This window comes from Nannospalax galili, unplaced genomic scaffold (assembly GCF_000622305.1).
Source record: "Nannospalax galili isolate Female #2095 unplaced genomic scaffold, S.galili_v1.0 scaffold274, whole genome shotgun sequence".
Classification (NCBI taxonomy): Eukaryota; Metazoa; Chordata; class Mammalia; order Rodentia; family Spalacidae; genus Nannospalax; species Nannospalax galili.
Genome location: NW_008335435.1, coordinates 2,558,125 through 2,579,988, shown reverse-complemented (window position 1 = coordinate 2,579,988; position 21,864 = coordinate 2,558,125). Strand labels below are relative to the sequence as shown.

General features: G+C 38.3%; 1 protein-coding gene across 1 annotated transcript in view; it reads right to left on the bottom strand.

The window, feature by feature from the left end:
- Window positions 1-21,864, bottom strand: part of Lpcat2 (lysophosphatidylcholine acyltransferase 2) — a 77,254-nt gene that overhangs the window by 37,901 nt on the left and 17,489 nt on the right. The window contains exons 3-9 of the mRNA XM_008830088.2: window positions 21,454-21,671; window positions 20,006-20,118; window positions 18,237-18,297; window positions 17,160-17,218; window positions 15,581-15,615; window positions 11,758-11,812; window positions 1,951-2,033 (exon numbers count right to left, since the gene is read on the bottom strand). Coding sequence (XP_008828310.1) covers window positions 1,951-2,033; window positions 11,758-11,812; window positions 15,581-15,615; window positions 17,160-17,218; window positions 18,237-18,297; window positions 20,006-20,118; window positions 21,454-21,671 — 624 coding nt within the window. The remainder of the gene's footprint in view (window positions 1-1,950; window positions 2,034-11,757; window positions 11,813-15,580; window positions 15,616-17,159; window positions 17,219-18,236; window positions 18,298-20,005; window positions 20,119-21,453; window positions 21,672-21,864) is intronic.

Here is a 21,864-nt window from a genome sequence, read left to right as displayed (position 1 = left end):
ATTAATTATACTATTAGTTATTATATAATATATTAGTATACTCTAATATATGTGTTAAGGCTTATAGAGCCGGGTTTGTGTCCCCAATTCCCTTTAGCATGGGTTTATCCACTCCAGCCTAATCAACCTATCAAGAATCTCACCCTTAAAGAGACTGACTCTCCCCCTCCCAGTGGTCACTGGTTGCCAACAGTTCCTTAGGTAGGGCTGGGGTTTCCTACCCACTTCCCCATGTCTATGCTGGGATCTGTTTTGCTTAAGGTAGCTGATAATTTTTATTTTGTGTTTTAACTGGAACAATAATAATAATTTATTATATAATAAATCGTGCAACATAATTAATGGTTTGGGCTTTGGTGATAGGAATTGTGGGTTTGCTTCCCAGCTCAGCCACTACTTTGTATGGTTTTAGGAAAAACTCCTTAGAAACCCAAGATTTTCTTACCTCATAGAGCTGCTGTGAGTAAGATGCTAAATAATGGGGGTGAAGGGCCTAGTGCCCTTCATGGCAAACAGCACACCCAGTGTTCTCTTTTTGTCTTTGGTATTTTAATACAAGATCTCAGTGTGTATGCCAGACTGCCCTTGAACTTACCATCTTCTTGTTTTGGCCTCCAGAGAGCTGAGATTTCCTAGTACATGTTCAAATGGTTTTATCATATATAAAATCATATATTTTTCCTACTTTGAGTCTCATTATAATACAACCATGTGAAGAACAAGGCAATAATTTCAGTTCCCATTTTATGTATAAGGAGCAGGAGCTTTGGCAGGAACTTGTTCACTTATTCTTTATATAAGACCATTACTCACCCCTATCTCAATACAAGAAAAGCCACTTGTACAAATCCCTCTTAGTTTTTAGGCTTACTTTGGGAAGCCAAAATACCTGATATAAACCCTTTCAGTCCTTAGTACTTATTTCCTCAGTTTTAGACAAAAGGTGACATACAGCTACAAAATTTGCTTTACATTGTGAAAGAAAAAATATAAAAACAATTTTTGTAGCTTGTTTAGAAACTCGATAAAATAAGCACACCTAAGTACACATAGTGGCAAAAATGTTCCAATAAACATTTATCCTGTTTAAAAAATAAATTTATTATGCTGTGAAATACGATATATGTGTATGTCGGAATTAGATAGATGGGTAGATAGGCAGATGTGAATGTAAAGTCTGGCTACAAGGCAAAATTCAGCTATGAAGTCAAATTCAGAGTTTCTGTTGAATTCTTACTGAGAGGGGAGAAAAAGCGTTTTGGGTCTATGTGTTCCAACCCTCCTAGTGGAGCTGATGAGGGACGTGGTGCCTGTGCAGAGGGTACACATCTGGGGGGCTCTGAGGCTGCCTCAGTAGAATAAGATAACAAATTCTTTCATTACAAGATGGGGTGACTTATCTAATTGAAATACTGGCCAGTTGAAACTCCCTTACGTGCAGGAAATTACTTACTCCATGTTATACAGCCTCTAAATCCTATTCTACTATCACCACCCCATCACAAGGGCAACTGCTTTCCTCTTCTGTATGTCTTCTCCCCCAGCAAACCTTTTTCCTTTGGGCACTTTTGAAACATCCATCCTTCGGCGGCTATAGGGAAGCTTAGGGGCTGGAAAGCAGGCCTTAAAAGGATGTCCAAAGCCATCACAAAATGCTGTGTGACAATGACAGGCCAACGTGGCAGAACTCACCTGCGGAAGACACTGACTGGCCTTTCTGGTTATCACACCCTTCTCCATATTTCTAGTTGAAACATAATTCTACTAGTTTGAGAATGGAGAATGTAGCCGGGAAAGCGATTACTGTACTGGCTGTGTTCCTTAGCACATTATTTTACTCACCAAATGAGTTGGAAAATGAGAAATATGGGGGAAGCACATGAAGTTATGTTGTGACATACCAGTAACTTTCAAATTATTTACTGATTAGAATGTCAAGTAGACACTTACTGTGCCATTAAATTCCGGATTCTACTGGCAAAAAGAACAGGATCACTTTTTTCTTCATCACTTGGAACTTGAACAGGCATAAACTGAAAGGCAAACATATTTTTCATAGTACTCCTTAGGCCTAAGACATTAAATGCTAACTAAATTAAACTATCAATCAATCAGTTTCAACCTTTGTCTTTCTAGAACACAGGTTGCATGTCATGGAAGGACATTGGGCTTGGACTCAGGACACACAAGTCTGGCAGTGTTCACTTTCCTAAACTGTCTCCCCAACTCTGAAAAGAGGGCTACGGTCAGTCACTGGCCTCACTGTGACACTGGAGTTTATAAAGCAGCTGCTCCTAACATCTTATCCTGATGTTCTTCATTCCCAGTTTATATGAAAATGTTCTTTTTTAAAAATATATATATTTTACAGTATTATCTGTCCCATCCATCCCATCAACCATACTTTTATTTTTGTTTGAAGACTGTTTTGTTATTTTTCCTACTTCAAAAAATTAAAACTTCATGGTAACTGATTGCTGCTAGATGAGAAAGAGCTGATCTTCCTAAAACAAGGGACTCTAGATAGGGTGAGTAGACTCAGCAGAGGGACCTGCACAGGGGAACGGCTGGGGGCACTGACAACAAGGTGGACAGTAACAGGGATGACAATATATGGGCTCCAGTGGTAGGGGGAGGCTATGGGAAGGTGCCATTTGTGATGTAGGTATAAAGAGGAATAAGATTTTTGGGGATGTTCCTTATGAAAATCACACAAAAGAAATCAATAATTTTAAATAATGAAAAAAAAGAAGCAGAGAGAGCCAACATGAAGAAAAAATTAAAACTTCAAAATTGGCTTTGTAGCTTTGTTTATTATCATTTTTGTTTTATCATTTTTGGCTTTTCTTTTTTCTCTACCTGATACTGTGTGATGCCTGATTTGTACAGTCCTTATTTTTTTTCCATTTGCCTGTGTTTATATGTATGAAGTTTATGTGTGCATGCATATGTGAATACGTGTGCACGTATGTGCGTGCATGTAGAGGCCAAAGGTCAATGTCAGGGTGTCTTCCTCTACTGCTCTCCACCATATATATTGGAGACAGGGTCCCTCACTGAACCCAGAGCTCACTGGCTGGCTACCCTGGCCAGTGAGCTCTGGGATCTTTCTGTCTCTGTCCCCACACCCCAGCACTAGGGTTACAGATGTACGCCACCACACTCAGCCTTAACATGGGTGCTAGGAATCCAAACTCAGGTCCTCATACTGTGCAGCAGTCACTCTACTGACTAAGCCATCTCCCCAGCCCGTCCTTTATGCTTATGGTTTTCTAAGATCAAGGGTTTTTTTCTCTAATATGAATGAGTGTTATGCCTGCATGTATGTAAGTGCACCCTTGATATACAGTGTCCATGGAGGCCAGAAGAAAATAGGATCCTCTGGAACTGGAATTATGGACAGCTGTTAGCCACCATGAGGGCATTGGAATTCAAACTCAGATCTGCACAAGCAGCCGGTGCTCTTAACCACTGAGCCATCTCCAGTCCCCTAACATCAAGTTTTTGTTGCCATATTCAAGTTATATAATTTTTGTTAGCACTTAAATATTCCAGGAATGATTATTAGGACCCTTCTTCTATAAAGAAGATCCACATTTGAATAGGCTAGACCAACACATAATAACCTCATATACTAAGAACCATCTCACCTCTTTTACTTCAATTACAGACGAGGTTTAAAAACTTAACTCACCTACCCAGTGTTATCAAAGTCACGTGGCCCAGATTCATCTCAGGTTTGTCAGACTTTATTTTCTCCTATTAGACCATTCTTCCTACATCATCAGAGCAAGGAGTAGGAAATGATCAATTCTGCCAGGGGGCAAAGAAATGTAGTCAAAGCAGGAGGTGATCGCTAGGGAGAAGGTACACGCAGAAAAGCTAACGTGGTAGAGAATGCTCTGCAGAAAGAACAATACTTGACCATGCCTTTTAACGGGTAAGCATCATTTCTCCAGTACTGATTTACTGAAATACACCTGTGAACCAGAAACCACGCTCCCAGTTCCACAGGCATCACTGTATTTCATTAATTCCTGTTTCTATCATAATGGATTAGAATTTACAAAGATTGAAGTAGCTGCTCAAAGTATCATAACTCAAGTCCATTCAAGAAATATTGTTGGACTACAGAGGTATCTCATGTGCCAGGCAGGGCACTAAGCCCTGAAGGTTTAGCACTGAATCCCTTGCCCCCAGGAAGCTTTCCATGCAGTGGGGTAGGAATCCATCATCTAATGGTAAATCAACAAATCACAGCTACCTACTCTATACTGGGCACTTTACAGACTTTATAACCAGCTGCCTCAATTCTCTGTCCACCATTTCCACTTAAGATGAAAATGGGCCTTTAAGAAATTAAACAGTAGAGTCAAGAACACACATAAAAGGCAGGGCTAAGACTTGAAGGAAGGAGATTTGTACAAAGAAATACATTTTTTTTTCAAATGGATCCATATTCAAATATTGTTAAGCATGTTCAAAATCTTAGGGCACCGGAGACTCAGATATTTAAGCAAAGCGGGATGACAGGGTGAGAGCCCCGTGTCTGAGCAGTGATGTTAGTATAGGGTGCCAAAGATATACCAAAGAGGAAGAGGCTGTGAACAGAAGAGCTGAGGATTCTTCAGTGGTCCCTGGAGACACCAGGAGACCTGGACTAGGAGGAGTGAGAATGGAGCACTCCTGGGAAGTGTGGGACATTTTTAAGATAAATGTGCAGGACTTACAGAATAGGATGTCTTTTCATTTCTCCCACTTCTAAGTTCTTCTAGAAAGTAATGGCACACTGGAGAAAGAGAATTTGGCTGTGGCTCTGATAAGTGTTCTAGGAAAAGGCATTTAGCTTTTATGGGCTTCTGGTCCTTCTGTCAAAAGAGTAACTTTGACTCCATAATCTCTAAGGCCCTTTCTAATTGGAAGTCGCTACTGAACACTGTCTTTAAAGTGGAAAAATAAAGCAAGCCACCAGAGGTCCCCACATCACTTAAATAACCAGAAAACCAAACTGCAAATTAGTATTACTAAAACTTCCCTCCATCCTAATCTAGTAAAATGTATTATAGTTTCACAGTACAAGGTTCAAAGAAGAAGACAATTGGTTAAAATCGGTGTTTATAAAATTTCTAACCAAACAACATAAGGAAGCAAAGTTTTGAATCCCCAAGTCATTTGATTAAAAAAAAAAAAGTTCATTTTCAATCACTTGATTTATAAGTCATAAAAGCACATACTAAAAACACTTAAAAATAAATTGCCTCTATACTGTTATCCAACATAGTATAACTACAGGTTTAGTTTCTACTAGTGCTGGTAACATGCCATAAAATGACTTTAATAACTATCAACTAGCAACTATGTGCTCTTTACCCTGAGTCATCTCTCTATCCTCTCCAGTGTAAATTCTAATAAAATTACCTTTCCTAAGTATGACCTGGAAATTATCATATTGGAATGGCATTTTGTTCTTGAGGAAATACATTCTACATAGTACAATGTAATTAAAAACCTGGATTTGACACTCTTTGGTCTTAGAGGCAACTTAATATAAAAATTTTTAAGATTTATCTTATTTTTAATTATGTGTATGTTGGGGAGGGGTATTTACATGTGTGTGAAGGTACCCACAGAGGCCAGAAGAGGATGTCTGATCCCCTGCAATTGGAATTACAGGTAGTTGTGAACTGCACTACCACATGGTGCTGGGAACCAAACTCAGGTCCTCTGCAAGAGCAGTGTGTGCTCCTTACCCCGAGTCATCTCTCTATCCTCTCAATGTAAATTCTAATAAAATCAGCTTTCCTAACGAAGGACCTGGCAATCTATGCCAGTATTTCTACTTTGTGTAGTTATTCAAGGCTCATAGCATGAAGACATCCTTTCGTTAGAAGAACAGATCAAAGAAAAAAGCATGATCTATCGAGCTCCCCAAATACACTGCACCCAGCAGGAACTTTAAGACCTCACTTCCCCTTTCTGTTCTACCTTCTTGTGGACCCACGTGCACTTATCCTCGGTACTCACTCAATTCCCCTCACTATCCATGAGCAGTTAGTTCTTCCCTAATCTGATCTTGCATAGGATGTGACGATTTAATAGTCACATCAGGACCTAACTCATCCCCACATCTAGTGCCTCTGGCAACATTTGCCTGTCCATCTACACTGGACCTGTGAGTCAGACACCTCCATACAGCCTTTGTGTCACCTGAAATCCCCCATGTCCGCCTCACCTACAGTGCCTACCACAAATTCTTAGTCACCCTTTAGATTCTGCCTTCCCACTCCTGTGAGAGACCATGGAGGGCTGCTAAAGGAAGTTGTACAGACCCCCATGCTTTCAAGCTGCAGTTACACTTTAATCTCACTCTGCCTTGGCCAATGATGCTGTACTTTGAACTCCAAAAAAAAAGACAGTCTATGGGAACCTTTGTCCCTGGTTCCCCCGAACCTCAGACCAGTTCTATGACTCCATTTCCCTCCCTACCTTAAATATTCTCCAATTTTCACCATACTTTACATTGCATAACAGCCCGTCTCTGCTAAAAAGATTAGCTGTCACGTTTCCCGACTAACCCTTTGCTTGTGCTTTTTAACTCGATGGCACCACTTCTTCTTGGGTTATATAGAGGAAAAGCTACCTATTAACTGGTGACAGTCCTTTACACCAGCGCTGAGCACCAGTGAAGCTAGGCTGCTTGTTGTTTCTTGACCATATTAAGCACATTTTCTTTCTACTAACGATTGAGGAAGAAGAGGAGGTGGAATAAACTTCAAGCCCATCACTATGATGATTTTTCCCCTTAGAGAAAAAAGCATTTTAAATCAGTCCTAACAATTGCGCAACTACAGTTATTATGATTTCCTTATTAAATCTTCAGGGAGAAAATGCAAAGAAGGAAGATATTTACAAACAACACTTGCTGCTTCCCTCCCAAAGAAAAGTGCCAGATGAAGTGTGAAGTAAACGTTAACACTTAATGGACACTTACCACATAAGTAGCCTTGTTAGATCTTCACCACCAGACAAAAAGGTGTGATTATCCCCATTTGCCAAGGAGAATACGGGCTTAGAGAAGTTTAAGTGATTTTTTATGAACATACATAGGCAGGTAGTAAAAAACAGAGAAAAAAAATCTAGCTAAATCTTTTCATAGCACTCCATTTCTCTATGAATCCTTGCAAATGTCAGAACTTTACCAACTTCCAGAACAAAGTAGATTTGTTAGAACAAGCATACATGCGGTTGGTATGCATGTGTGTGTACTTGTGAGATGGGAGTTTTCTAAAAGGCCTGTGTTCAATTCAAAAGTATAAGTTTTAAATGTTTGGATATTGAAACAAACTATGCAACTATACAGGCATTATGCAACATAACATTTTGTTTAAAAATATCATCAACATAGCTGATGATTATATGGTTATAATGGATCTGTTTACATATGCTTAGGTGTACAGTCACTGGATCATAACCGCCTACAGGACTCAACACAGTAATGTGCTGAACAGGCATATGGCCTAGAAGTGACAGTTCTGCCACACAGTGTAGATGGCCTCCCTGTCTGGCAGGCTCGTCCCTCTAATTAGTGCATTCTCTAATGGCTACATCATGAGGAAATTGCCTAACAACGCACTTCTCTGATCATATCCTGGTTGAATTACTGTATTTCAACCTTCCCTAAGCAACGGGCGCTTTGGAGAACTAAAGGTGCTGTGTGTGTGCAGGTGTTGGTCATAACACTAATTATTAATAACAGCCCTTTCTCAAAACAGATATTCTTTTAAATTAAAAATATCCATCTTTAATACCAAAGACAATGAATTGCCTTCTATAAAGTATTTGAGGCCTAATGTTAACTACTCTAAAAATCACTATAAGCTTTGTAAAGGAATTTTCTTAAAGCAATACATATCTATATGCCTACAGATTAATACTTTTTCTGTATCTATAACTTACTAGATGGCTCCTAAGTCAATATGCTTTGAATGCATACTGTCCATTGCGAAGGAATCTGGACAGTCAATACGAAAGTCATGTTCCCATTCATAAACTAGCTACCCATGTAGTCTGATTCAGCATGAATTCTGTCATGAAATAAACTACCAGGCCTTTAATTTTTATAATATTCTGTGGTATCTCTTATCAGCTATCACATTCCCTATGTCCCTAAACTTTATGTTTATCAAGGCATATTTATGAAGTAGTTAACTGGTAAATGTAAGCACTAGAAGACTCTTTTGGGGGGGTCTGTTTTTGAGATAGGGTCTCCCTGTAGCCCCAGCTGGCCTGGAACTATGTAGATTGTCCTTGAACTCACAGAGAGCTGTCTGCCTCTGCCTCCTGAGTACTGGGATTAAAGGTGTGTGCCACCATGCTGGGCTAGAAGACACTTTCTAAACAGACCACATTATCATTCAAAAAATAACTTCAGTAGAACTCTCTGTAGACGCACACATCATCATTGCTCAAGGATGCCAGAGACAAACTCCACAGGCATGAAGCTTGCATCCTACATTCGGCATACTGAAATGTCCTATAACTCACAAAACTAAGAGCATCTAAATTACTTTAATAACTCACTGAAAGCTGAGTGTGGTGGCTCACGCCTGCAATCCCAACACTCAGGAAGCTGAAGGAAGAGGGCTGCTGTGAGTTCAAAGCCAGCCTGGGCTACCTAGTTCAAGATTAGCCTGGGATATAGCATAAGATTCCCTATTTTAAGAAACTAATAATTGCAGCTGGAGAGGCGGCTCAGCAGCTGGGAGCACTGGCTGCTCTTGCGGAGGACCTGGGTTTGGTTCCCATCAACTACACGGCAGGTAACAATCATCTCTAACTCCAGGTCCAGGGGACCTGCTGCCCTCTTCTGACCTCCACAGGCATTGCATGACACAGATGCACTTACATACAAGCAGGCAATACATTCACACACACAAAATAAAAATAATAAATAAAACACTTTTAAAAAGAAACTAATGATAATCATAATAATCTACTCAAAGTTCACTTTTAAAATGTAAAACTAATACCATTTTCTGAATAATAAGTCTTGAATTAGGCTTACTTAATGTTGGAGAAGTTCTAAAAGCATTTCCACAACAATAATCAAAATTTCCACCAATTTTAAATAAAATTGATTAAATAAAGCTTTAAACAAAAAGAGAGAGCTGCTTCTGAGCTACCAGGACACCTGCAATTAGAGGAACAAAATAAACTGAGACCACAGCCAGGCTCAATGCGAGGCAGCTCAAGCTCAGCCATAGAACTTACAGTTAAAAAGTCTGGGCCTCAGAGGCAAGGACTGGAGTTTTAGAGACTGTTGCAGGATATGGCCATCTTTAAGGCCTGGGAGACTGCGGGGAGGCACTTCTTTGTTATAGTCAAATAGGGGAGAACTAAAAATTCAATAGATCCAGGTGTGGTGGCATACATCTTTAGTCTCAGAGGCTAAGACAGGAAGATTGCAAGTTCGAGGCCAACCTAGGCTACTTACTGATACTTGATCTTAAAATAAAATCAAAAGGGCTAGGGATAAAATTCAGTGCTAGAACGCTTTCCTCGCATGTGTGAAGCCCTGGGTTAAATCCCGGTACCATAAAATAAAGCAAAAATCAGTTAGGAGATACATTTGTGAAAGATAGAATCATAAATCTAAAATAAATGTAATAAAATTAGAGTACTAAACTCAGAGTTCATAAATTCCAGTTCTGCACCACAATTCAAATACACGAATTCCCTACGGATTCAACTATTTTCAGCAGACTGAAAGTCACTTTGTTTGTGAAGTTACAGAACAAAGAATACATTCTTCCCTTTACCAGACGGAGAATGCAAATGCTGTAATTTTTTTTTTAAAGAAAGAAAGTCATGGCATGGAAAGGAAATGTGGTAATAGCAGTCAGGGCACAAAATGAGGAACTTACATACCCCTGTTGTAATGCAGCTTCGTCCCTCACACATACGCCAAACAAGGAAAGTACAGTTCCGTGCGCATTTCCACATCTATTGCTAGATCTTATTTTAGCTGGAAAAGGGTCAATTTAGAGGAAATGCTGGTTGGTTTGAGTGTGTGTGTGCATGTGTGTGTGCCTGTTTGCATGTGTGTGCGTGCGTGTGTGTGTGTGTGTGTGTGTGTATATATGTCTTCTAAATTTGCAGAGGTGATAGTAAAGTTGTTTTAAGTATAGATTAGTTGTTGTAGGAAAAGAAAATAGAGCTAGACTATCAAACAGTTTACTAAAGAAAGAAGAGTACTTGGGAATAATACGATGAAGTTTCCAGAAATGTACTCCATGACTACTGGTTCTAGGAGATATACAGAGAAAACCAGAGTTTAGCTATCAGACAGTTCAAACGCACTGAGAAGCATTGAGATAAGAACCCTGAATCACTGTGCTTGTATGGGTATTTTCTCAACTTTTCAGGATACAGATTAGACATTTTTAATCTTTTTCCCTAGAAACAACCAAGTATAATCCCAAGAGGTAGAGTTGTGCTGTATTTTATGATCATGCTGACAGATACTAAACTGGTTTTAAAAGTGGGCGTGTGTACGATAAAACTAATGGAAAGATTATCTATGAGGGGTACTCTGAAAGATGCTTGTTACTTGGAACCCTTATTTGGGGGCTTAAAAGTCTGGCTCAGATTTTCAAAATTTCAATGTATTCCTTCATTCTTCACCTGCCCCTGCAACTCAAAGACTGTCCTGTGAATGGTGAGCCACTTCCTCAGGCTTCCCAAGTATAGGAGGATTCTGTAAATGAAGGCATCTAACCTCAGTGTCTCTTGCCCAAGTCCCAAGTATTACTCTCAGTATTCATAGAACCAGGTCTTCAAGGAAGCTGGCATTACCAACTACCATCTGCTCCTTTTCTTGAGGCGAAGTCTTTTGAGACAGGGTCTCCTATAGCCCCAGCTGGCCTAGAACACACTATGTAGACCAGGCTGGCTTTGATCTCATCGAGATCCTCCTGCCTCTACCTCCCAAGTGCTGGGATTAAAGCCATGTGCCACCACATCTGGCTCCATTTGCTCCTTTTGTCAGGTGTAAAAATGACACAAAGCTGGGGCTGGAGAGATGGCTCAGTGGTTAAGAGCACTGACTGATCTTACAAAGGACCTGGGTTCGATTCCCAGCACCCACATGGCAGTTAACAACCATCTGTAACTCCAGTTCCAGAGGAATCTAGCACCTTCTTCTGACCTCTGCAGGCATTGCAAGACACAGGTACACTTACACACATGCAGGCAAAACACTCATACATATAAAATAAAAATAAATAAAATATTTTTAAATGCCACACAGCTTGCATGGGTCAGCATTAAAAAGAGTAAGGATCTGCTTTCTTAAAGGTTAAAAACTCATTCAATTTTATGTCTTACAGGGTTTATACTGAGTTCAATATTGTATAACTGTATTAATTCAATCATGAACTGAAAAATTTAATAGCCACTTTAAAGGTGAAATGAAATGCTTCTTCTAAAAAACAAAAATAAATAAAATTTAAAAAAAACAAGAGTAAGGATCTGGCCTGACAGGGTGACTGACATACTGGAAGTTCCAAGAAGTTAGATGTGTTTCTTAACATGATTCCATGGGCTAAATCTGACAGCATGGATTTTAAAAGACACTTTATAAAACACCCGGGCTTCTTTTAACTACAGTGGCCCGTTACATCTGTCTTTCTAAGCTAGAAATTCAAAATTAAAGAAAAGGTTGCATCTTAAGTTCCAAGTTACGTGTGAATGACTTACCTCAATTTCTACCTTTGTGAAGAGCTGACAGAAAGTAAGTACACAAAGCTGGATGCTGCAAAAGGAAAAGAGAAGGCTATTCTTCCACGGCCATGTTAAGTATCGCTAAAATTACTCAACCCTCACTTTACATGCTGGCACCCCACATCACAATTAACATGGATTTTGACTCATAAATGTTTCGGTTCTAATGCTCCTCTGAGGTAGGCAACTCTTCTTGCTACACAAGGATTAAATCACCGACTGCAGTTACTGCATTGAATCGTGACTCCAAGCCACAGCTCAATAGACTAAACTCCAAACCTGCACTTCCGTTGACCGGTCCAAGTGCCTTAGAAAGAACCCAAAGTCAATATGAAGGTATGTAAATGTATTTATAAGAAAGTTCCTAAGTGAACACTGTATTTCTAAACTCTTCTGCTAAAATTTTTTTTTAAATCAGTGAGCTTTTCCTTAAAATGAGAATCTTTATTGACATTGTCTTGGTAATAAAGGTCTGAGTCATATGGAAATGTTCTGAAAACTTTCTGATTTTATTGTAAATCTAGACAAAGGGTTTCATTAAAGTGGTTAACCGATCCACAAAACATAGTTTTTGAAACAGATGCCCCTGACTTGAAGCTTTCCAGTCTGTATTTAGATTCTGGATAAGATTTCTGTGGGATTTTCAGTTTAACCTCTTTAGACAGTTGACCCAGAAATCAGGCAGAGTGGATTAGACCATATGTCTAAGAAAACAACTAGTCAAACTTTTTTTTTCTCATTAAGAAATTAAAGAATGATATATCTGTAAAACTTCTTTCTTCTGAAAGGACTTACTTAACTTGGGAATTTTAACAAGGAATATTGGTCACTGATGGCTTCCAGGGAAGGGCACTCAATGTCTTCAGCTGTGTAGCCACTGGAAGACTACCAGGCTCCAGTGGATAGTTCTCAGTCCATGATTACACAGACAGCCCTGGCTAATATCAGTGAATTACAAAACAAAAAGACAGGCATGTGGGAAGGGGGCCAGGGAGGAGAAGGGGGGTTGACAAGCGGTGGGGGAGATAAAAGAGAGGGTGAGGAGGGGAAAGCAGTCAGATACATGGTACCCGTGAAGGATGGTTGAAAAACAAATTTAATAAACGTTTTATAAAAAAGAAGGAATTTGGGAAGTAAATTTAGAATTGCAATACTTCATTGTAAAATATTAATGGGGTAATTTCACACTTTTCATCTGAAAGAGAAAAATATCTTTTACTATGTATAGCATCTAAGCCAAGTCAGTCCATCTACTCCATCTAGAGTCAAGTAAATTGTTCTTCCATTATGTACATAAAGCATTGGATTTCAAGTATTTGAAGATACATAATTTGTTCTTAAAAGCATGTCCCAACCCTCAGTGAAGTTTCTCTTTGCAGTAGATGATGGCTAACAGAGACCTATAACTAGTCAATGAGCAGAGAGTAAGAGACCATGGAGTGTTCAGCCCTACATGGGACATTTATATCACACCCCTCCACCAAAGGCTCAGGGATCATTCTGGAAGAGGGCTTAGAAAGACTGTAAGATCTAGAGGGATGGGTGACTATACTGAAAGAGTGTTTTCTCGACACAACAGGGCATTTGCACATATGAACCTACAGTGTTTGTGACAGCGTGCAGCACGTTCCCAAGTCAGAAAAAATCCTAGCATGGGGTAGGGGGTGAGCAAGAAGCCCCAGTTCTAGCAGAACTACTGACAACAGACAGCTGCTGGGAGAGGGAGAGGCAGTTTTCTTTAAGGGTGTGTGGCCCCTGGTCGGCTGGCCATGTACTAGGGGATGGCTACATCCAAGAGTATCGGGCAACACAAACTGGATTGTATGGATTTAAAAAAAAAAGAAAAAAAAAGAAAAAGACACGCAGTTGGGTGCATAGGAATAGGGAGGTGGGTGTATGGATCTGAGAGAAGATCGGAAAGGCGTGGATACAATCAAGACACACTGTGTGAAATTCTTAGAGTTAATAAAAATGTTTTTAAATGTGAAAAAGCATGAATGCTATAAAAATGAAACTGCACATATTATGTCACTAAATGTGTCTGTGTACACTGCAGACAAACCACTTTTTAGGAAACAGCCTTCCATGGCTCTGCCCCTTCTCTAGGCTCACCCCCGTCTCATCACCCTTAGGATATCTGCTTTGGTGTAATATCTCTTTCCAAGAATCTGAACACTTGGAGAAGAGCAACTGAGAATACTGATTTAAAACCAATAGACGCAGGGCTAGCAATAATATTAAGTAGATCAGAAGGGTGGAAGTGGGACTTGCCATTAGTAAGTGCCAGGGAGCATTTGCACAAGACCAACATGGGCTTTTTAAGGACCTTGTGCTCGTCTATATCACAAGAGATCTTTGACTCTTACTTTCACCGTCTTTCCTGAAGTCACATTCCAATTCCCTTTTTCCCTTTATCACACATTTCCCAGGCTAGAAGCCTGTATTAACTAAGTCACCCAATTTTTTTCACCTAATCCCCCTTCCAGAAAGATTTCTTCTATTTGACCTTCACAGCTGCCTGAACTGCTGCATAACAACAGATCAGATAGTGAACCCAAAGTCACTATCTCCACAGGGCAGCTAACCAAGAAAGGATCCCAGTACGATAGACATCAGAAGCTACGAGTATGTAACCCCAAATTTCAGGTGCTTCTTTTAAAATGCTCATACTGCGTGTTCCTCCTAGTTTTTTCTTGTGTAAAAGTTAAAAACTGGAAACTCCAAATTAGAAGTGGCAAGAAACATGTATTCTGGCCTAAAGAATAAATTGAGTCTGTGAAGAATTAAAGATGATACACTGTCTACATAGGCCTAACTTACACTATCAAGGACTGAAATACAATATGAACATAAATACTTAATATGTATCAAATGCTTATTCAATGGACCCATAAGTTATCTACGCTGATTCAAATGTATTATTTCATAGAAATTGATGTGCACACAAAAGCAGTTATGTGCTGCTTCATCCCCAGGATTTTCTGAAGTCTATGAGATTGTGTAATCTAAGTCCATGCAAATGGTATGTAGGAAGTCCACAGTGTGCTTGAAAGCAAACAGCTTCCTTTCAAATATTTCTAAATGTTGTCACCTATTTATCAGCAGTGTTATTTGAGTTCTGCTTTTGGTCTCAAAACAGTGCAAGCCCCTGGTGAAAATTCTCAAATCCACATTTTTCAAATGGTTCTCATCAAAATTCAAGTAGGCTCAAACTTTTCTAGTGGGAGCAAAACAAAAGATCTTGAAAGAAGACTGGTTTCTGCACACCCTGCTGTTTTCAAAAGGCCTATTTCACTTCAGCTTTAGTAGTGAAACCATTCCTCACCTCTCCTAAGAGCCTGTAGAAAGTGCTGATCCCTATGCTTTTAAAATCTAAGAATGGAACTGAAATCTTGGTTAGTCATTTCCTTAACACATAGATATATCACAACTATTTCAGGTCATGAAACTAAATTAATAAGAATGCTTAAACCAATGTCATAAAGTACGGACAGAGATACCACTTGATGCAGTGGAAAGTGCAAAATTCAAGCTAAGTAGGAAGCAAGCAAGGTCTCTGGAATGTTCCTTACTAACTTGTAGACAAAAACTTGAAAACCTATTTGAACCTGACAGATGACATTAATGGACATTAATGTAACTAGGCATTAATGAGCAAGAAAGCGATGCTTTCTAAAGAAATATCAATTACAATATTTAAGACCGATTAGAAACCTTTTGTTTTAAAGAAGGAATCAATTATCTTCTTCTTTATTAAAATAAAGTTTACATAAACTATTCAATTATATAAGTGACTTACAATGTATATCCTTGCCATGTCCAAGTCACAGTATCCTATAACAATGAAAGTATTCAAACTGTTAGTCTAGACTGGTATGGTCGCCTATAATCCCAGCAACTGAGAGATGGAGACAAGATGATCAGGAGTTCAAGGTCATTTCTAACTACATAATGAGTTCACAGCCAGCATGGGCTTCATGAGATGCTTTCTCAAAAAAATAAACAAAACAAACAAAACAAAACATCAACAAAACCTTAGTCTAGAGGGAAAAAAATGAAGCTTTGTTTAATATTAGGACTCGCATACATTTTTTTCGGGAACAAAATGAAACTTTAAAAATGAAAATAAGCACGTAACTGTGAGGGTACAATGAACTGACTTGACCTCCTTAACTACGTAGATTTTATATATTTGCAACAAAGATCATCTTACATCTCTATCATTTTATGGAAAATTTTTTTCTTAACATTTAAAAAAATATTATTGTACATGTGCAGCTATTTTTCTCCCCAATACAAGCATATCTGCAAAACTAATTTTCGTACATAAAAATATAAACAAGCTGGGCATCTTGGTGGTGCATACCTTTAATCCCAGCACTCGGGAGGCAGAGGCAGGCAAATCTCTGTGAGTCCAAGGCCAACCTGGTCTACATAGTGAGTTCCAGGCCAGTTGGGGCTACAGGGAGATCCTGTCTCAAAAAGACTAAAAAATTTAAACAAATTAAAAACTAAAATTTAAAAAACCTAGAATATATCAGTTCTCAAAGACTATTTGGGAGAAAAGAGTAAATAAAGTACTGTATAGTGAAAACATCTTAATATATGATAAATTTAAATTTATAGACCAAGCCATGAGTATAAGTTCATAAAGTCTAATTCCTTTTTTAACTATAGATTTTCAATTGAGAAATCAGCCCTTGAACAGAAAGTTGAATTGACCAAGAACTCTTCATCTTAAATAGTATATATAACAATTACATCCTGCCTTTTTACAATTCTTTAGTAAAATCATTCCACAATCAACCCTCATCTCTGGGAAAATGGCTGTATGACTGACATGCAGAAAGTAACAAAGTGACTGCCTGGTACAGAAAGATGATTTCCTGAGTCAACACTGGACTTGAGATAGAATGTCAAATTTTTTATCATAGTTTCTTACTTAATTAAGCTTAGCAAGGGACACACAGCTTTTAAGTACTGAGCCAGTAATTCAAGATCAAGCCTCCCCCATATTTATCCTGCTATTTTCATCCTTGCCCACAGTCGAAGCTGGAAAGGTTTCTTTGTAAGCTTCATAAAAGTCATAAATTTCTACTGTCCAAGTACAATCAGATCCTAAATCAAGGACTTTAATCTCTCCATCACAGAGATAGTCCAGTAGAGGATAAGAAATGTCTTCCTGAAGCTTAATCATTACAAAGAACATTTAGGACTGGCATCACAAATATGTGTCTATCTTGCAAAATTTTTAAAGCCAGATTGTCAGTAGCCTTAATCTGTATGGTGGCTTCTATGACTCACCCACTCAGAGCTATTCAGATATTAAAAGGGGTCCTAGAGAAGGTAGCATTTGGAATACTGTAGTTCTTCCTTACCAGCTTGTTTGGGTATCTCAGAAGGATGGGCTGCACAGGGACTCCTGGGATGAAGGCTCCTAGAACCACATCAAAAATGGGTAACATGGTTTTTATAAGAACAATAGGCTTATAATAAGATATTTACAAATGCTATAAATACAATGATAGCTTAACAGAAGACATAACAGAAACTATGTTAAAGTATTTACCAAAATGAGGAGTTATTAAAAGTAAGATTTAAGCAAAATGTTAAATGCCATACCTAAGCCACTTAAACATGTATCCATTTACTATTTTCTGATTTAAAAAAAAATTTAATTATTTTAAAGTCATTCTTCGATATACATATAATGCTACCACTTATTTTTTAGATTGTTTTCATTTACCAAATATACATTATTCAACAGGATTTAAAAAGCAATGGCAAATTCCACACAGAAAATAAGAACTGAAATGCTTGAAACAAAGCTATCACATTGGCTAGAAATGCACCAGAACTTTGGTGCTGAGGAATCTAGTTGCCAATACAAAAACATCCTAAAGTGTTACAAGCTAAAATGAAGGTTGCATTCAGGGCTGCCTTCCTACTGTGAAAGAGAAAGGAGTGGGCTCTGGGAAAAATGTGCAAACATAAATGATAATAAGGTAGGTTTTCTACTTCATGACGTGAGACCCCAGGTATCTAGGAGGGTTCCTTGGAAGAAAAAGAAAAATGTCAGAAGCTTCTGTGCATACACACACACACACACACACACACACACACACACACACACACACGTACATGCGCGCACACACACGCACACAGACACACACACAAACATACATACAAAGACACATATAGACATACAAAGATAGACACACACACACACACACACACACACAGACATATACACAAACACAATGGACACTAAAAACCAAAGGTTACACCAAAAAAGAAAGCAAAGAAGTAAGTTCTGTGGAATCACAACAATAGAAAACTTTTATTAGAGAAGAAGAAATACTCGGAACAAATGAGTTACACTGTGAATTGTAATTTAATCAATTGAGAAATCAGCCATACTATGTTGTTACAATACATAATTTAATTTATCTCACCTGGTTTAAAAGTAATCAAACAGGAACGATTAGTACAAGTACCTTCTGGGAAAACTAGTATCTTGGGAGAAAAGGAATAAATTTAATATTTCAGTCTAATTAATAGATTACCTCTTTATTTTCCTACGACTTCACCAATTCTGCCAATGCTTAAAAATTGAAATGAAGCAACAGGCTAACACTTGACTCGAATAAAAGCTGAAATCAGATTGTCCCGTTTTCTTCTAAGTGTAGTGTCACCATGAATATAATTAGAAAATAGATTAAAGCTTTGAATAAACAATATTCTTAGTTTATAAAATACGCTGTTTGTTTCTGGGTTTTCACATTCGTTTCTTGATGTTTTTTAAATGATCTGAATAAATCTAAAAGAAGCCATAAAACAAGGTTACGTCCTTAACGAAAAAAATTTGTTACTGTTTTCTCATTAAACAATATTTACTTCCAATCTATATTTCAGGGAGGCCTTGCGAACGAAGGAGGAAATGCGGGCAATGTGTTTTACACTTAGCTGGCTTGTTAGCCTGCGGAATCGAACTTCATAGCTTTTCTCTTTTTAAATCTTGAGCATTTCAGCTTTTAGTATGCCACGTTTTTTTGTTTTTTTTTTTCTCTGTGAAAGACATACTGTGTTCTTACTTTCTCCCCCAAGATAGAGCTTGGTTTTCTGAGGCTTTTAAAATTTAGGTAATTGCCAAGTATGTAAAATAAAGTAAAATCCTATACGCGAAGCAGTTAATAATACACGTTTTGTAATAATTAGAGAGGGAAAATATTATTGGACCAAACTGCTATCCTTACAGATTATTTGCAGAATAAAGATTAATGAGTATGTGTAACTCCATCCTCCAATTTATAAAATGGGCTTCTCGAGACAATCAAATACGATAGCAAATAGTCTTATTCGGGGTAAGTCCAAGCGAATCATAAAATCTCAGGGATGAAAGGGGCAGTAAGAGCGACCTAGCAGTTCTAAATTTTGAACTGATCCCTCAGCATTCTCTCCTCGCCAAGTGGTTACTCAGTCAGTGTCTGAAAAGAATTCCAAATCACACTACTTTACCTCTGGACAGAGAGAAAGTTCTACAAAATGAGAAAAATGTACTGAAATTTACCTATTCAGCTTTATCTCTCGCCTATTAATCCTAGGCATATTTCTTGGATCCAAAGAGAAAAATCCAACCTTCATTTCAAATGCTACTTCAATTGTTTTTAAAGCATTCTTCATATGCTTTATACTATAGAACCTCCCAGGTGGACATATTTTAACATGCTACCATAGGTGGCCAGATCACTGCAGCATTAGCCTGCTAGAGATCATGTGCTTTCATCTGGGCAAGGATAGTAGGATGTTTAATATCAGTTACCTCTGGTTTACTCAGTAAATGTTGCCCTCCTTATCCTAAAAAGGCATTCCAGAGAAGGGGTTATTTTGATAATATGCCTTTTAAACTGAAAGCTCTAAATAAATTTCAGAAAAGATTCAGCAAACACACTGTACTTTTGAGTCAAGTGAGTTAAATTATGTGAAATATGCATAATATGTAATGGAAATTAGAGTTTAAGAATAAATGTTATGATACAAAGTAAAATCAAGGAGCATTATTTGATAAATAACAAGGTTACTTGCAAGGAAGGGGACTTCTTATTGACTATTTTATTAATTCCACACAAATTATGCCAGAGATGCCTGGCATAGGCATCTTGCTCTCTGTGGTCTACAGGCATACAAAAACTCTCCATATACAGGAACGGTGACCGCGCTTTACCTGAGGCCATTCCCCTCCAGATGTTGCTCGCTTCCTTATTTCATTTATTGTGTTTTTTCGGGAATCTGGATCTACACGAGACACTAAAACTGGTTGCACAGCCCGTAACAGTCCTTTAACACAAACAGAAAGTCATAATCAAGTTAATTTTTTTTTTTGGCAAAAGTCACAATGACAATATCATTGGATAATAATTGTGAATCAAATTTTTACAGAAAATGAAAATACTAACAAATCTAAGAGAATAATTTTTTAGAGTCAAATTCAAAGTTTGCTAGTTATATTCTAATTTCAAAAGCAGAGATGGATATTATTTCACTGATTTTACAGAAGTCAGTGGAAAAGAACAGGAAAAGGAGGGAAAAAGCAAGCGAGCTTTTCTCCCTAACAGTGTTCTTCCTTAACTGACGTTAAACCTTTGGAATAAACTTCAAGACTATTTTGTTTGATTCTAGGAAAACCTGGAACGCTAACTTCTTGAGTTCATAGTACACCTGAATAGAGGGCAATTAGGACTCATTTTATCTAAATAGAAGGGTGCCTAACGCATGCAAAATCCTCCAATTGTTTTGCTACACAACTGCTGAGGGAAAAGTCTTCTTTACGCCAAGCATGGCAGTTGCACACTGAACAAAAAGAAGTGTCTTCCGGAACGGCAAAGCTGCAAGCACCACTATTATTTCTCCAGAACAACTAGGCAACATCCGGAGACTTTCACACCCACTCTCTTGTCACTTGATGTTGGCAATAGCCTTGGGACAACCGGGAGCAGTTACTTGGAGACTGATTCCTTAGGGAGAGACTGAAGCATCTGGCAGGAAAAACATTTCACTTGCTTCATTATTTTTTATGGCAGGAAGCACTTATTGTTCCACATCATAATTTTCAAAGGCTTACACAAATGTCCCTCAGGGAAATACAGGGGATAATAATTTAGAAAACAGAGCTAGGAGAAAGGACTTAGTACATTCATCAGCCTAATATCCTGAGGAGAAGTTCATGAAATAGCATGTAACCCATGTTTTTCAGATTCTTTGGTTAAATATCTCTTTTTTGAAAAAAAAAAAAATCAAGCATGTTTAGCATTTGAAATCTGGTTTTCCTGAAGGCATGTAAGAACACAGAGACATAATAATACAGCGATAAAGAGAAGTTTCCTAAATGATGAGGCTATAGATACAGGGAAATGTCTGATCTTTTTTGACAAACCCACTTTTTACATAGAGTAGCTTATTAAAACAAAAGAAAGTATGTTTACAATATTTTAAAGTTCTCTTTTTAGTTGGCCAGGGATGTAGCTCGGTGAGAGACCACTTTTCTAGCATATGCAAGGTCATGGGTTCAATTCCCAGGACTGAAAATAAATGTTTCTTTAAAAAATTATGCATGATTCTTTCAAGTTCAGGCATGTTCATGATAATATTTTATGTTACCTTACAAGTACTTACTGCCAATCAAAGGGGCCTGGGCATTCTCATTTCGAGACACCAGGGACGGCAGCCCAGCCACAACACAGGCAACTCCGTCAAAGAACGTTGAATGAGGGGCAACGACAAAGATCGGTGCTTCCAAAGGACTTGCAATCTTTCCTTTCACAGTAACCATAAATCCCATCGAGAAGAACATGGCACGACCCAGAAACTTCAAAGCCGGCTGAGTAATCTTCCTTTGAAAACAATTACACACAAAAAATTAGCTTTGCTAATTAAAGCTCGCAGTACAACTTTACTCTAAAATACAGTAATAAAACCAAAACATGTCAGAGAATTTCACCTTAGCCAGGCGTGGTGGCACACACCTGTAGTCCCAGCACTTGGGAGGCAGAGGCAGGTGGATCTCTGTGAGTTCAAGGCCTGCCT